This window comes from Trypanosoma conorhini (genome assembly GCF_003719485.1).
Source record: "Trypanosoma conorhini strain 025E chromosome Unknown Tco_14.4_contig_00019, whole genome shotgun sequence".
In the NCBI taxonomy this organism is placed as follows: Eukaryota; Euglenozoa; class Kinetoplastea; order Trypanosomatida; family Trypanosomatidae; genus Trypanosoma; species Trypanosoma conorhini.
In genome coordinates, this window is record NW_021704103.1 from 14,884 (window position 1) to 27,721 (window position 12,838).

A 12,838-nucleotide genomic window follows, 5' to 3' on the forward strand; every position below is an offset into this window, starting at 1 on the left:
ACAAACAAAAAAAAAGGGGGCTTTTCTCGTACCAAACGAATTCCTCTTTTTTCCTTTCCCTCCGGCCTCGTATTGCTGTGCTCCCTGCTCCCCTGTTGTTGGTGCCTTTTACCCTACCCCCCTTCTTCTCGCCGTCCTCTCTTTGTCCCTTAGCGACTTACACTCGCCTGCCTTTTCTATATATATATATAATGTGTGTGTAGTGTAGGTGCAGTCCGGCGTGAACGCCGCTATACTGCAGCAGCCCCCAAGCCCGCCAAGAGAAGAAGCACGCAGAAACAGAGAGAGAGAGAGAAAGAGCAGGAAAGGAGGCATCGCAAACTTTCACGCAGAGGCTGCATTAGACAGCAGCGCATCGGCTTCAGTTTACTCGCATCAGCCCAGTAGTTTTCTTTTTGTTTTATTTTTATTCTAGACTACATTCGTCAAAATTCATTTGCATTGCCTCTTTTTTTGTTTTGTTTTTTGTTTTCCTTTGGTGTACTTTATGGCCTCTTCTCGTCTCGCACCCATCCATGAGACAGAGAGGAAGAGGCACGCGGGGAAAATCACATGACTGTGCCCACCCCACAAATGACGTGCACCCACTTCCTTCCCCCCCCCCCCACCACCACCATCACCACTCAAACCGTTGCAACTCCCACACGTTGTGGGCGGCACGCAAGCAACATTATGTACATTCATCGCTAACCATATCCATCGACCTGCACAGATGTTGGTATCGATGGACAGATAAACATTTATATATAAGTAACTCCTCTTCTTGTTGGTTTCCAGGCGTCTGCTTTTTTGGATTTGTCCTTCTTTTGTTTTTGTTTTTGTTTTTGCCGTGAAGAAGGATGTATTCGCATCGGTGCGTGCGTGTGTTCGTCAAATAATTACAGGTAGATGTCCTTCCTGCTCCGACTTTCCCGTCTCTTCGCCGTCGTCTTCGGCACCCAGTCGCGAGTTCACTCCTTCCTCGCCAATGCACGATGCGTGGCGGGCCCCAACTATTCCTCCCGCCCTGCCCCGGTGCGGTGAGACGGCGCCACCGCACACACGCACACACACGCACAAACACACCACGCACGCACACACCTCCCCTCCAACTCTCTCCCCCCGCGCCGTCAATAAACCTCCTCCTGTGGGACGACGTAGTTGATGGGAAACAGCCCTGTGCGTTGGTTGCACACACCCTTAAACCAGCCCTCCTCCTGGGCTCGGTTCACGCATACAATCAAGTCGCCCTCCTCAAAGGTTAACTCATCGGGGGCGCGGGCCTTGTAGGAGTACAAGGCCCTCATTACCGTTCCCTCCATCCGCGGGGGGCGTGACAACGCAGTAGTGGTGCCCGTACCCCCGACCACGTCCGTGGCAGCCATAGGCGACGAACGCCCTGGCGTCTCGGAGACGATGGTTCCCGTCATAGACATCCTTGCCCTCTCTCGTGCCCCTGCAGGGCCAGCGATGGCGGCGCCCTGCGACGTGGTTGCCGCAATCTGCGGGATGCGTTCTGACCCGTCGGACCGCTTCTCTAATAGGGCGTTCACGCGCCTCTGAAGCACGGTGTAATCCTTCTTTGCAATGGTGGGGAGTCGCAGGCGCTGATGCATGGAACGCTCCTTGGTCTCGGCGTCAATGGTGGAGCGAAGCTCGGCCAGCGTCATCAACTCCTCCATGCGCACCCTGTCGTCGTAGGAGATGGAGGGGGTCATAAACTCACGGTAGTCGAGAATTGTACTGCAGCGATTCAGGTTAATCTTCTCTACAATGTCGCGTGGGTGAACGTACTCCACGCCGGCAAACTGCAGGGATCGCAGCGTGGGCTCAATCGCCCTTTCTGCCTTTTCTAACTTGTGTCGAACGTACAGCACCTCCTGCGACACCTCGCGCCGCTTCAGCAGGAGGTCGTTATTTAACTCGGCGTAGCGTTTGGCGTTGGTGTCAAGTCGGTCCGAGAGCATCTCCTTCCTCATCTCGTTGCTCTCAATCTCCTTCTCAAGCTGCTCCAGCCGCCGCTCCTTGCGGTAAAGGTAGCGGCTTGCCGCAATGTAGTAGTCCGAGAAGCGCTTAAAATGATGCTGCTGCACAAGCCGCAGCATCTCACTCAGCGCGTTCTGCTGCTTGTCGTACTTGCTCGTGATGCTGTCGCAGCCATCCAAGACGAAGTTGTTGAGCGCCGTCGCAATTTCCTTTGCCGCCAAGGAGTTGTTGATCATGCCCTGCAGCCTCTGCGCATGCTCCGCGGCGGCCCTTATAAACGCCTCATGTCCGCTGCGTCGGCCGGCCTCGTGTTCCTCCATCTGCAGCCGGCGGTCGATCTCCTTGCGACGCTGACGGGCAAGCGTGGTCAACTCCATCTGACACCGTCGCAACTCCTCATACAGTTCGTAGATGCGATTCCACACACCCTGCTGTCTCTCCTTGTTTTTCTGCAGAAATTCGTCGGAGAGGTTGCGATCCGCCTCATACCGCTTGCGTTGGTGGGAGTCGTCGTTGCTGTAGTTCTCAATCTGCTCCTTGATCTTCATGAGGTCCTCCTCGCAGGCCTCTATCTGGCGGTACTTCCCCTCAATGACGGCGGTGATGTCTTTGTCGGCCATGCGAAAAATGGCCCACCGCCGCCGCCGGTCGCTGTCGCGCGACTCCGTGTAGTAGTTCGTGATGATGGGGTACTGGTCCGTGATGAGGGTGAGGATGCGCTCGTAGATCTCCAGCTGACGCAGCGAGATGTCCTCCGCGAGCCCCATCTCGCCGTTGGCGATGCTCGCCTCCAGCAGCTGCTCGCACTGGTCGATGTCGGGTGAGAGGTCCTCGATGGCGTTTTGAAACTCCGTGAGGTCCCCAAAGACCCCGCGGGTGTTGCCGTCGTCGCGCAGCTTTGTCTTGAGCGCGTTGGTGATGAAGAGCAGCTCTCGCGACTCAAACACGACGTTCCTCAGCTCCGACTCGCACTCCTCGATGAAGCGCCGCTGCTTGGGGGAAATAAACGCCTGCACCTTGAGCTGCTGCAGAGAGGAGATGAGGTTGACGAGGTCGGGCAGCGTGGCGTGCTGCTCCATGTTCACCCCCGCGACGATAAGCCGTTTCTCACTCATGTGCAGGTTGCAGTGCTGAATTATCGTCTTGCTGCACCAGTAGCTGCCGGACTCCACCGCGACGCTCTGCTGCAGCTCCGACAGCTGCTGCTCGCACAGCTCAAACTGCAGATCCAGCTGGGCAATGGTCGCGTCCAGCCACTGATGGAACTTCTGCTGGAACGTCTCGTCGGAGGCAACCCCTTCAAGCTTGTCCTCCTCCTGTACATAGATGCGCTTGTTGCGCTGAAAGATCGTCGCCGCAGCCGCAGCCGTCGTCGTCGACGCCGTCGTCATTGTCGCGCCCGCCTTTTTTCTCTCTTTTTTTTATTTTTCCTTGGCGGGGGTTTCTCTTCAGCAAACTCCTCCTATGCGTTGTTTTGCAGACGGCGTGACGCCCGGACGAAGGCGCCAGAGAAAGAAAGAGAGAGTGAGTGAGAGCGGCGCGCAAGCGACGAGAAAACAGAAAAAGCAGCAGCAAGGCCAAAAAGAGAGAATCAAAGGAAATATAAGCTCTTCTCGCGCGGGCAAGGGAAACGAGCCTGCCACCAAAGCAGCGCAACACAAATATTGGGGAACAGCGGGCTCGCTGCACACACTCCCACGAGGCCTTCCTCGCTCTCGATACAAACTGTTGCTGAAGGCTGCACGTGTGCACGTCTATAATACGGCCCACACGCAACACGCCGAGCTACCTTGAGGGAAGGAGCTGCTGGAGAAACGAGTCTTTCCACTCGGCGTACTCCAAGAGCTCTGCCTCGCCTGCCAGGCCGTCCAGACTCGTCTCGTCAAAATCCTCCTCGCTGACGTCAGTGGGAAGAAGCATGCCGTGTGTGCCGTATTGAATCACGTCAAGAATCGCCGAAGGATCCATAACTGCCTTGGGGGCACGCACAGTGGCATTGCCGGAGTCACCGCGACCCACAGATGGCGGGGAGGAGGAAGCAGTAGAGTGCGTCACGGAATGGTGCGGGTCTGTAAAGTCCGCTGCCTCAGCTGAAGGCGCCGCTGCGTCCATAGCTGCACACACGTGACGAGAAGAATGAAGATGATCGTCCCTAGCAAGACTATTCTTCGGCTCATGTAGGTCTAGAGGCGCTCCAGGCTTGGTGTGCTGCTCTTCTGCAATTGCAAATTGTGGTGACCGCCGCCTCTCTCGCCGCAGCGTCTCCTCCAACTCCTGCATGTGGCTTTTCAGTGCGCCTTCGCGTTTCTTAAGGGTTCGAATATGTGCCACGACCGTGTCGTACATTCTTTTGGCGCCCCCCGCCAACGCGCGAGGCGAAGCCGTTGCCACCCCACTGGCCGCGGGACTCGCCGAAGGAAAATCGTCGAGTAAGAGAAGCAGCAGGCTGCCCAGCGCCTGTTCCAGCAGCGCCTTGTCGCCCGCGGCCGCTTGCCGGGCATCACTCTCGCCACACACCTGCGGCGGCGGCAGCGACGCCGACATTGCCAACGGGGATGCGTGTCGTGAGGGTGGCGAGCCTCCGCATGCGTACCCTGTGCGTTCGAGGGCCGAGTGTGAGGTGAAACGTCTGCCCCCGACGCCCCGCAATTCCCACGAGGTGGAGAGACACCCATCAGCGTCCCCCCTCGGTTGCTGCTGTTGTTGCTGCTGCGGCTGCCCCACGCGGGGGGCAACTAACGACGACGACGACGACGACGATGGCAACGCAGGCGTTTCACGGGCGCGTCCGACCTTCGTTTTCCTTGCCGCGCCGCGTCTGGCAGCATGCCGTTCACACCTCGCCTGCGTCTGCGCGAGCTGCGCCTCGAGGAGGTAGATGCACTTCTCCTGCGCACGTTGTTGCCTTTGCAAAAGGTGAACCGTGGCGCGTAGCGCCTTCGCGTCCGCCGTCACAGCATCCAGCTGTGCGGCGGCGCGTTGCAGGAGATGACGGTAGAGCCGCACTGGATTCCGTGAGCTGCGCTCCAGCTGCGAAAAGAGGGCCTCCGCATGATGGGCGGCGTTACTCTGCAGCATTCCCCCCTCCCCCTCCTGTGCGTCTGTGGTTGGGCTACTGGAACGGCGCGGCCCTCCCTGCTCCCGCTTCTTTTCTTTGTGCAGGGGAACTCGCGTGGTTGTCGTCGTTGCCTTCCGTCGCCCTTCTCCTTGACGCCGCCGCCGCCGCCGTAGTTGAGCCGCCGCGTGTTGCGTCCAATCCGATGGGGACCAAAAGAAACAGAAAGAGTGCTTGCGTGAGAAGCAAGCAGGAAAGGAAAAGCAGGAAATAGGTATATATATATATACACATACGTAAAGGTCATGAGAGAAATTACGTCCTTCTCCCTGCTTCATGCAAGTCAAAACTAAAAAAAAATTTTCCTCATTCTTCCGGCCAGCCCTTCCATCTCTTTGTGTTTTGTTTTTCCTACTTACTTTTCAGCGGGGTCCTCCACCTCACCGTAGAACACACGTGTTAGCTCTGCACTGGTGTACATGCAAAGAACGGGAGCCGGAAACGCCCCCGGCTCCTTCTGCCCTACTCCTTGTCCTCCCCCTGTCTGGGGGGGAAAAAAAAAATTGTAAACACTTGAGCACAGTTAATCAGACATCAAAATGTAGAAAATTGTATTTATCCCACAGCTTCCTTGTCTTGTGTTGACTGACTGACGCAGCCGCAAATATCCCCCCGTGCAGTTGTCTGCTGGGTTTCGTTGGTTGATGATTAAGTATTGTTAACATCTCCCACTCCCTCCCCCGCCCCCTTTAAGGCCTCGCTCGCTTTCTCGTTCTCTTTGTGTGCACAACGGGAAAGAGCAAATGCAGACCACGCTAATTCTAGCAGGTGCATGTGCATATACACGCCGCAGTGTCGTACAGTTAGTAACCGTGAGATGTTGCGAACTGCGCCCAACACAACCACCAAAAAAAAAAAAGAGCTCCCCTCCCCTTCTCGCACCTTTTGCCGACGGCGTGGCGGAGGAGAATTGCTCGCCGCCTTCATTCTTTCTTCGTTTTTTTTCCCACCTTTTTCTTGCACGCCCCTCCCCCCGACGGAAGCGCCCCACACACGAGCGGAGTTCCCCCCCCCCCTCCTCGCCTGCCTCGAATTCCCTTTCACGCAGAAGCAGCGGCGGCCTCTTCTGCCCTGTCGAGATCCTCGTGGGTCAAAGTGAGTCGCGGGGTGCCAATGTACACGCGCAGCGCGCTCACCGGTGATAAGAGGCCCGTGATGATCGTCTTGTCCTCACGCACCGCCGTGCCGCAGTAGACGTCGCCGATCACCCAGCCGCCGAGGATGGCGTAGTAGTCGTCCCTCTTCGGCAGGCGGAAGAGCTCCTGGTAGACCACCTCGCGGTCGGAGAAGTTGCCACCCGACTCCGCGGCCACCGCGCCCGAGGGCTCCGTGATGGTCACGTTACGGCCCACGCGGCCAACTATAGGCTTCCTCGCGTAGCCGGTGCGCCGCAGCTCGTCCGTCAGCTCATAGCTGGCCCGCAGCACGGCGGGGTGGTCCGGGTGGTTGTTGTAAATGATGGGCAGAATAGCCTTGTTGCTTGGGATGAGCTTCCACATCGGCTCAAACACGCGCAGGTCCCAGTTCGGCCCAAGAATGATGTCGGAGAGGCGGACCTTGTCCTGCGGGGTCGGCTGCCAGCCCTGCCCACGCTGCAACCGCGCCTCGCGCTGATCCGCAATTGCGGTCTCCCACATCCACGTCTTCCAGACAGCTGTGACGGCGACACCGTCGGTGTCCACAACGACGCCGTTCTCGTCAAAATGAAATTCATCAAAAAGGACGCATAGTTTTGTGTCTAGGCCGACCGCGCGGGCCTGCTCCAAAACGTACAAGGCAGTGTACTGCTCCTCCAAGTCGTCGTCGACAAGGAAGTGGACACGGCCTTTCACTCCTGCCATCTCCCACGCCATCCTCAGTCGCGAGGAAACGAAAATCCCTGAGCTTTGCGTTGTGCCATCGTCGAGACCAACCGACTGCGCCCACTTCTCCTGAATGTCACCACACTCCAGCAGCGTTGATGCACTGTCGGCGTTGTACTCAAAGCACTTAAATTGCTGTGTCTCTTCATCAAAGGCAAAGTCAAAACGTCCCGTGATAGCGTGGGGCTGTGTCTTCCAGGAATGGCGAATGCGCGGCCAATACTCCTCTGGGATACCGAACAGCTTTAGTTGTGCGTCACTTGCGATGACAAATTCGGTGGCCTCCAAAAACATTTGATGCATCTGATTGCCGTAACGTATGCATGTCATGGAAAGCTCCGTGTTCATTTGATAATAACTTGCCGTGGACTCCCCGCTCCGCTTCACGTTCAGACCAAAGGTCTTGGCAAAGCACGCCTCTGCCTCATTTGTGAGATCCAGCCAATTCTCCTTGTGGGAAGTCGGCGTAAACGTCACACGGCGCAGCGAGGGCTTCTCCGGTGGCTTAAAGCGCAGCGACTCATGCAACACCAACGGCAGGCTTGGGTCGCGGTCGGGGGTGTCAGGGAACGTCACCCACCCGAGCGGGTTCAGCACGCCGTCTTCGATGTGGTCCAAAATCGTCCAGACGCCCTTCTCGTGGCTTAGCGGCAGCTGCGCCGCGTAATTGCCCTCCCACTTGTGAAAGCGGTGGTTTTGGTCCGCGATGCGAACCCAGTCGTCCCCAACCTCAGTGATCACCGCGACGTGGCCCACAGGGCTGCCTTCTTCGGAGGGGTAAATAAGAAGAGCGTCGGCCACCGGCTTCACCTTGGTGCCGTTGCGCACCGGCACGCAACGCACAGGCTGCGCCGTGCGGGCGTCGGGAACCTCCTTCAGCTGAAAAATGTGCACAGCCCAGCTGACTTCGGGCAGAACGAGGGACTTGCGTTCAAACAACCAGCGCCGCGCAAACTCCACGCACTGATACTTATATCCACAGAAAAGGTTTTTATCAACGCTGCGCTCCCCGGAAAAGTACATGTCATGTTTGTTGCTGTAGGCAGGAATGCCGCCGGGGGCGTAGCCCTGCAGCTCTCCAAACGGAAGGTGCAAAGAGCCTGTAGTCGTCATTTCTTCTCCCTCCAGATGTCTGGACGTGCGCCGATGCCTGCTTCTGCCTATTTTGCTTTATTTTTGGTTGTAAAATAAACGAGCCTCCAGAAAGGCAGCAGCGTCAGGGTGTCTTCCGTCTCTCTGTGTTGGTGTTGGTGTTACTGTTTTTTTTTTGCTGGCTTCGTCCCACCACCCACCTTTATTTCTTTCTTTCCTTTTCGCTCTTATTCTCCTTCACTTATTCTTCCCTCGCTTCTCCCTTGTTTTTACCTGCTGCTATCTTACCACTCGCTACGAAATCCTCTTCCCCTCGCGTCTATGCTTTGATTGCCTGGTGTTCTGCCGGTGTCTCCCTCCAGCCAGCGAGGGGTGGAGGAATGAGAAGGAGAAGGAGACATGGACGAGACACGCCGGCGGCACACGGCCCGCAGCACAGCGGCAGACGGAGAGAACCCGGTGCAGGCTTTCTTGCAGACACGCACACAGAGACACACATGCAAAACGTCTCTCTCTCCCCCTCTCCTCCCACCCCCAGATAGCTTCCGCCGGAGTTTTTTTTTGTTTTTGCTTTTTTCCCCCTTCGGCGTTGCCTCATGCAGCGGCATGCACTTCCCGCTACGAAACGGCGCTTCGCTACTACTGATTGATGCCTGGACGCCGCGGGGCAATCGACGCGGGGTGCCCGTCGCCGGTTGCGTCATATCCCTCCTTCGCGGCCGTTTCCCGCTCGCCCTCGAGCATCACCTGCTGCTCCCGCTCGCGGCCGAACACGCGAATGTCCGTGAGGACCTCGCGCGGCGCGATGGCGGTCCCATCCAACGCACGCTGGGTCCCCCGCATCAAACTCCGTCCCTCCGTCTCCACCGCCTCCACTAACTCGCGGCGCTTGCCGATCCAGCCGTCGGCCTCCAGCAGCGTTCGCGGGGGCGGCAGGCCGGGGTACAGCGCGGTGCGTCCGGGATCTATCGTGGACTCCGGCGTCTCCCAGGCGTCCTCCAAAAAGGCACGCCCAAACTCTTCGAGCAGCCGCGGCGGGACATACACCTCGACGCGAAAGCGCGGATTCACAATGAGACTCTCCTTTGCCTCGTTACTAATGCGGTGAAAGCCCTTGATGAGGGCTTGCTGGCTCAGCTTGCCCAGCTCGTGGCGCAGGTTCTCCCCGCACGTGTCACACGAGAGGGCGGGGATGCGCACGACGTCCGCCGGACCGCCAGGCAGCTCTACCGCCTCGTAGAGCACGTTGCGGTAGCCGCAGATCAGCTCCACCTGCGCCTCCTCCCGTCTAAACCGCCCCAAGTCCAGATAGGGATCAATGCAGAGTGCCACCGCATACTCCGTGTCGCCGTGGCTCGCGCCGCGCCTGGTGAAGGTCCCGCGTAAGAGTGAGGTGTCGCCGTTTTGCCGCAGCTGCATTTTGTTGCCTGGCAGCAGCATGCGCCCACGCCCGCTGACAAGAAACGGCGAAGCCCCAGGCGTCTTCGCCGCGGCGTGCGGTTGGCCGTCATCTGTCCACCCCGCGTAGTACGTTGGGTGCGGGGCCGGGTACGGCACCACCGCCTCCACGTCGCCCAGCGAGAGCAGCTCGACCACGAGCACACGCAGCGGCCTCCTTGACGCACCCGCGGCGCCGCAGTCCGCGGCCGCCGAGGACGCCGCCGGCGCCGCGTACATGTCCCCCGCCCCAAGAAGCGGCAGCACACGCACGCGCCGCTCAAAGGCCAATGACAACGTGTCACGTCCACGAGGTTTGTTAAACGTCGTGCTGGCACGCCGCAGTCGCCGCACTCGTGACTCATCCAGGCCGGCGTAAAAAAAGCAGCGCTGCACCGCAACGGCACCGTGGTGCGGGGAACTTTTCCCTGCGCCTAGTCGGGTTAGCATCTGCGCCGCGTTCTGCTTCCTGGGGATAGGAGAGGAGAGACGGCAAGCCGGCATCGTCGTCAACGACAGCAACAGCAAGAAGGCGGAAACAAACAAGCAAACATGGAGGTCGTACATTCTGACACACGCACACACACACTACACAAAAAGGGAGAGGGAGTCAGTAGACACACCAACGCCGCTCCCAAAGTGCAGGCTGCCCCAGGAGTGTATGTGAGGGCAAAACGCAATGCTCTCTGCCCTCGCCACAGCAAGCAGAACTTGGAGGCGCAGGACAAAAAAAAAAAGTTTAAAAAGCCTAAATTCCACTTTCCCACTCAGCATCCGCCTTTTTGTTTCTCTTTTTTTTCTTCTTATTTTTTTTTTGCTCTATCCCTCTCTTCTGTCCGCCTCTCTGTGTAAATCCCTCATTCCTTCACGTTTCTTGATGTATGTGTGCGTGTTTTGTTTTTTTCTTTCTTTTTTTGTTCCGGCTCTCAGCCAGATGTCAACTCGAACCCGCCCACTTCGAAAGGTAATTGAGGGTAGCCTTTGACGTCTCCGGAATTGCGGCGAGTGACTGCGACGCCAGTTCTCCAGGAACAGGCTGGTGCGTCAATTGCAGTGTGGGTGTGGGAAAGAGTGAGGCGGCGGCCTGTTTGCCGCGTTTGCCTCGTGCCGGCTTGGGAGCGGGAGCCGCGGCGCTGCCTGTGGCCCTTCGCTGGCCCCCCCGCCTGGCAGAAGGCTGCACGGGATGCAGCTCCGTCGCATCCGCGTCGTCGTCGTCGATCACCTCCACCTCCTCACGTTGGCGCTTGCCGCGGCAGTTTCCCACGGCTGCGGCCGTGCGAGGGGCGGCCGCCGCCCCCTCCTGGTCCTGCTTCACCGCGTCGGCGATCAATGCGCTTAGCGTCCCACGCCCAAGTCCCGTGTCTGGGAGCGCGTCCTCGTCCGCGTCGCAGGCCCCCCGCAGGGTGGTGCTGGACGCCGCGTTCAGCGCAGAAGCAGTGGCCGACGATGGGGCTCCGAGCGGCACCCCGCTCCCGTCAAAGGCGTCAACTATCATGAAGTCTGCACGCGCGCGACCCGCCTGGGCTTCGTCTGCGGGTCCATCCGATTGCTGCAGCGGTGTTTCCCCTTCTTGCTGCGGCGCCGCCGCGGGGCGAGTGGCCTCCGCGTAGCGTTTGTTTATGTCCTGCTTGTGTCGAACCACCTCGGAGTAAATACTATCCGGCACCAAAATACCGTCCGCGTCCCCTCGCCCCATTGCCTTCCAGACCGACTTCTGACACTTGTTCAGAAGCTCGTTGATGCGCTCGTCAATGGCGTCGCGTTCGCCCTTCTCGGCGAAGGCGTACACCGCGGCGGACACCTCGGGCTCTGAGAGCAGCGAGCAGGCGTCCCGCGCATTCGCGTTAAACACCTCCGCCACCTTTGTGCGTATGTCAGAGGTGTTGAGCAGCGGCACCGGCACCACCGTCGCCGCCGCCCCCTCTCCCCCCGGCGCCGAGGGCAGTCGACGAATAACCGGCTTTGGCTTTAGCGGCCGAAGCAAGTCGGCAGGGTTCACCACGACATCCATGTACTGCTGTCCAAAGCGATTGATGTTCGGCTGGGGAAAGTTCGTGGACTCCGGATCGGTAAAGTCCACGGAAAGCCGCATAAGTGGAAACTTGATGCTTGGGTGGAACGCTAGCACGTCATCCGGGATGCGGCCGACCTGCACCTCCGCCTCTTCTATCATCTCCTCAATGACGAGGCGCAGAAAATCCTCCACGGCGTCCAGGGTGCGTCCGGTGGGGTGTTCTCGCCAGAGTTCCACCGTGCGTCGCACCACGGGACGCACGCTACGCAGCAGAAACGGTGTCAGGCGGTAGGATCCATCACGCACCTCCAACACGCCGTACTGCTTCGGGTTGCACTCCTGCCCCGACAGCGACGTGAGGATGGTGCTCCCCGGCTGAATGATGTCAAACCCCTCTGAGGGTGTAGGGACCATTTGCTGCTCGTGCTCGTTCCCCCAGATAACGAGATCCAGGCCAAAGCCGGCCAGCATGCTTTCAAAAATGCCACCCTTCTCGCCCGGCCCCCCACGGACGCCGCGGTTTTGGTGCAGCAAAAGAATCTTAAACCAACGTCGTCCCGAGACCGGCTTGGGGTGCACAAAGCGAAGCTTTTTCATACGAAAGCAGCGATGCAGCCGCTCATCGCGTACGTTGCCAAGCCCGTACAAGGCGACGTAGGTGTGACCCTTCTTGAGCAGCACCGGCTCCACAACGATGTCGTCCAAGGAGGAGACCTGTCCAAAGTAGTTCACGAGCCCGTTCGATGCCAAAATGTCGATGGAGGAGGTGCCGCCAACGGGGTCGTCGTGGTTGCCGTGAATCATAAAAATCGGTGTGGCAACGTTAATGTTGGGGTCCTGAAAATTCGCGAGCGGCACGGGGTGCGTTGGGAAGTTGCGCCTGGGGTCGCTCAGCAGCGAGAAGGCAATCGGCTTGTCGCCAAGCACGTACGTCCGCAGCAGTGACGTGGTGCGGGCGAGGCAGCCGAGGCTGGGCTTATTGTCGTGAAAGAGGTCCCCGCCGAGGAGAATCGCGTCCACGTCGTGCTCCACGCGTGCGGCGCGCAGGCACTCCTCGAATGTGGTGAAGCTGTCGTTCCCCCGGCGCGGGTCCCGCTCCTGGAAGCCAAGGTGGTTGTCTGTCGTGATGAGAAACTTGAACGTCGAGTGGGACGCGGCGGCGTCCGCCGCATCCGCCATTTGGCTTCTCCCGGCAAAAGCCTTCCGGGGAAAAACAAAAAACCCCTCCCCCTCCTGCTGCAACGCGGTGAGTGGGAAAAGTAAGGGAAGAAAAAAGCAGGGGCAGAGGATGTCTGTGGAAGAAACCGCAAAGGGGCAAACTTCAAAGCAAAAAAAAAAGAAACAGAGAGAATG

The 12,838-nt window shown here is 58.7% G+C and overlaps 5 protein-coding genes across 5 annotated transcripts, besides 12 other annotated features; all 5 read right to left on the reverse strand.

Annotated features, from left to right (window-relative positions):
- Positions 1–258: 258 nt before the first annotated feature.
- Positions 259–274: a sequence feature (GA-rich).
- Positions 275–300: a microsatellite.
- Positions 301–311: a sequence feature (GA-rich).
- A 137-nt stretch (positions 312–448) lies between these two features.
- Positions 449–472: a microsatellite.
- Positions 473–595: 123 nt separating this feature from the next.
- Positions 596–623: a microsatellite.
- Positions 624–786: 163 nt separating this feature from the next.
- Positions 787–827: a microsatellite.
- Positions 828–1,036: 209 nt separating this feature from the next.
- Positions 1,037–1,080: a microsatellite.
- Positions 1,081–1,109: 29 nt separating this feature from the next.
- On the reverse strand, positions 1,110–3,356 carry Tco025E_00724 (paraflagellar rod protein-like protein; the record flags this gene model as incomplete). The annotated part of the gene is made up of 1 exon (XM_029367664.1): positions 1,110–3,356. One exon carries the CDS (start codon positions 3,354–3,356, stop codon positions 1,110–1,112), a length of 2,247 nt encoding a protein of 748 aa, XP_029232272.1.
- A 116-nt stretch (positions 3,357–3,472) lies between these two features.
- Positions 3,473–3,500: a sequence feature (GA-rich).
- Positions 3,501–3,750: 250 nt separating this feature from the next.
- Positions 3,751–5,043, reverse strand: Tco025E_00725 (uncharacterized protein; the record flags this gene model as incomplete). The annotated part of the gene is made up of 1 exon (XM_029367665.1): positions 3,751–5,043. One exon carries the CDS (start codon positions 5,041–5,043, stop codon positions 3,751–3,753), a length of 1,293 nt encoding a protein of 430 aa, XP_029232273.1.
- Positions 5,044–5,176: 133 nt separating this feature from the next.
- Positions 5,177–5,193: a microsatellite.
- A 927-nt stretch (positions 5,194–6,120) lies between these two features.
- Positions 6,121–8,055, reverse strand: Tco025E_00726 (putative trypanothione synthetase; the record flags this gene model as incomplete). The annotated part of the gene is made up of 1 exon (XM_029367666.1): positions 6,121–8,055. One exon carries the CDS (start codon positions 8,053–8,055, stop codon positions 6,121–6,123), a length of 1,935 nt encoding a protein of 644 aa, XP_029232274.1.
- A 618-nt stretch (positions 8,056–8,673) lies between these two features.
- Tco025E_00727 (uncharacterized protein) lies at positions 8,674–10,038 on the reverse strand (the record flags this gene model as incomplete). Its single annotated transcript, XM_029367667.1, has 1 exon — positions 8,674–10,038. The coding sequence occupies one exon, from the start codon at positions 10,036–10,038 to the stop codon at positions 8,674–8,676; it is 1,365 nt and encodes a 454-aa protein (XP_029232275.1).
- A 4-nt stretch (positions 10,039–10,042) lies between these two features.
- Positions 10,043–10,066: a microsatellite.
- Positions 10,067–10,250: 184 nt separating this feature from the next.
- Positions 10,251–10,287: a microsatellite.
- A 62-nt stretch (positions 10,288–10,349) lies between these two features.
- Positions 10,350–10,390: a microsatellite.
- Positions 10,391–10,408: 18 nt separating this feature from the next.
- Positions 10,409–12,664, reverse strand: Tco025E_00728 (putative endo/exonuclease Mre11; the record flags this gene model as incomplete). The annotated part of the gene is made up of 1 exon (XM_029367668.1): positions 10,409–12,664. One exon carries the CDS (start codon positions 12,662–12,664, stop codon positions 10,409–10,411), a length of 2,256 nt encoding a protein of 751 aa, XP_029232276.1.
- Positions 12,665–12,838: the final 174 nt, after the last annotated feature.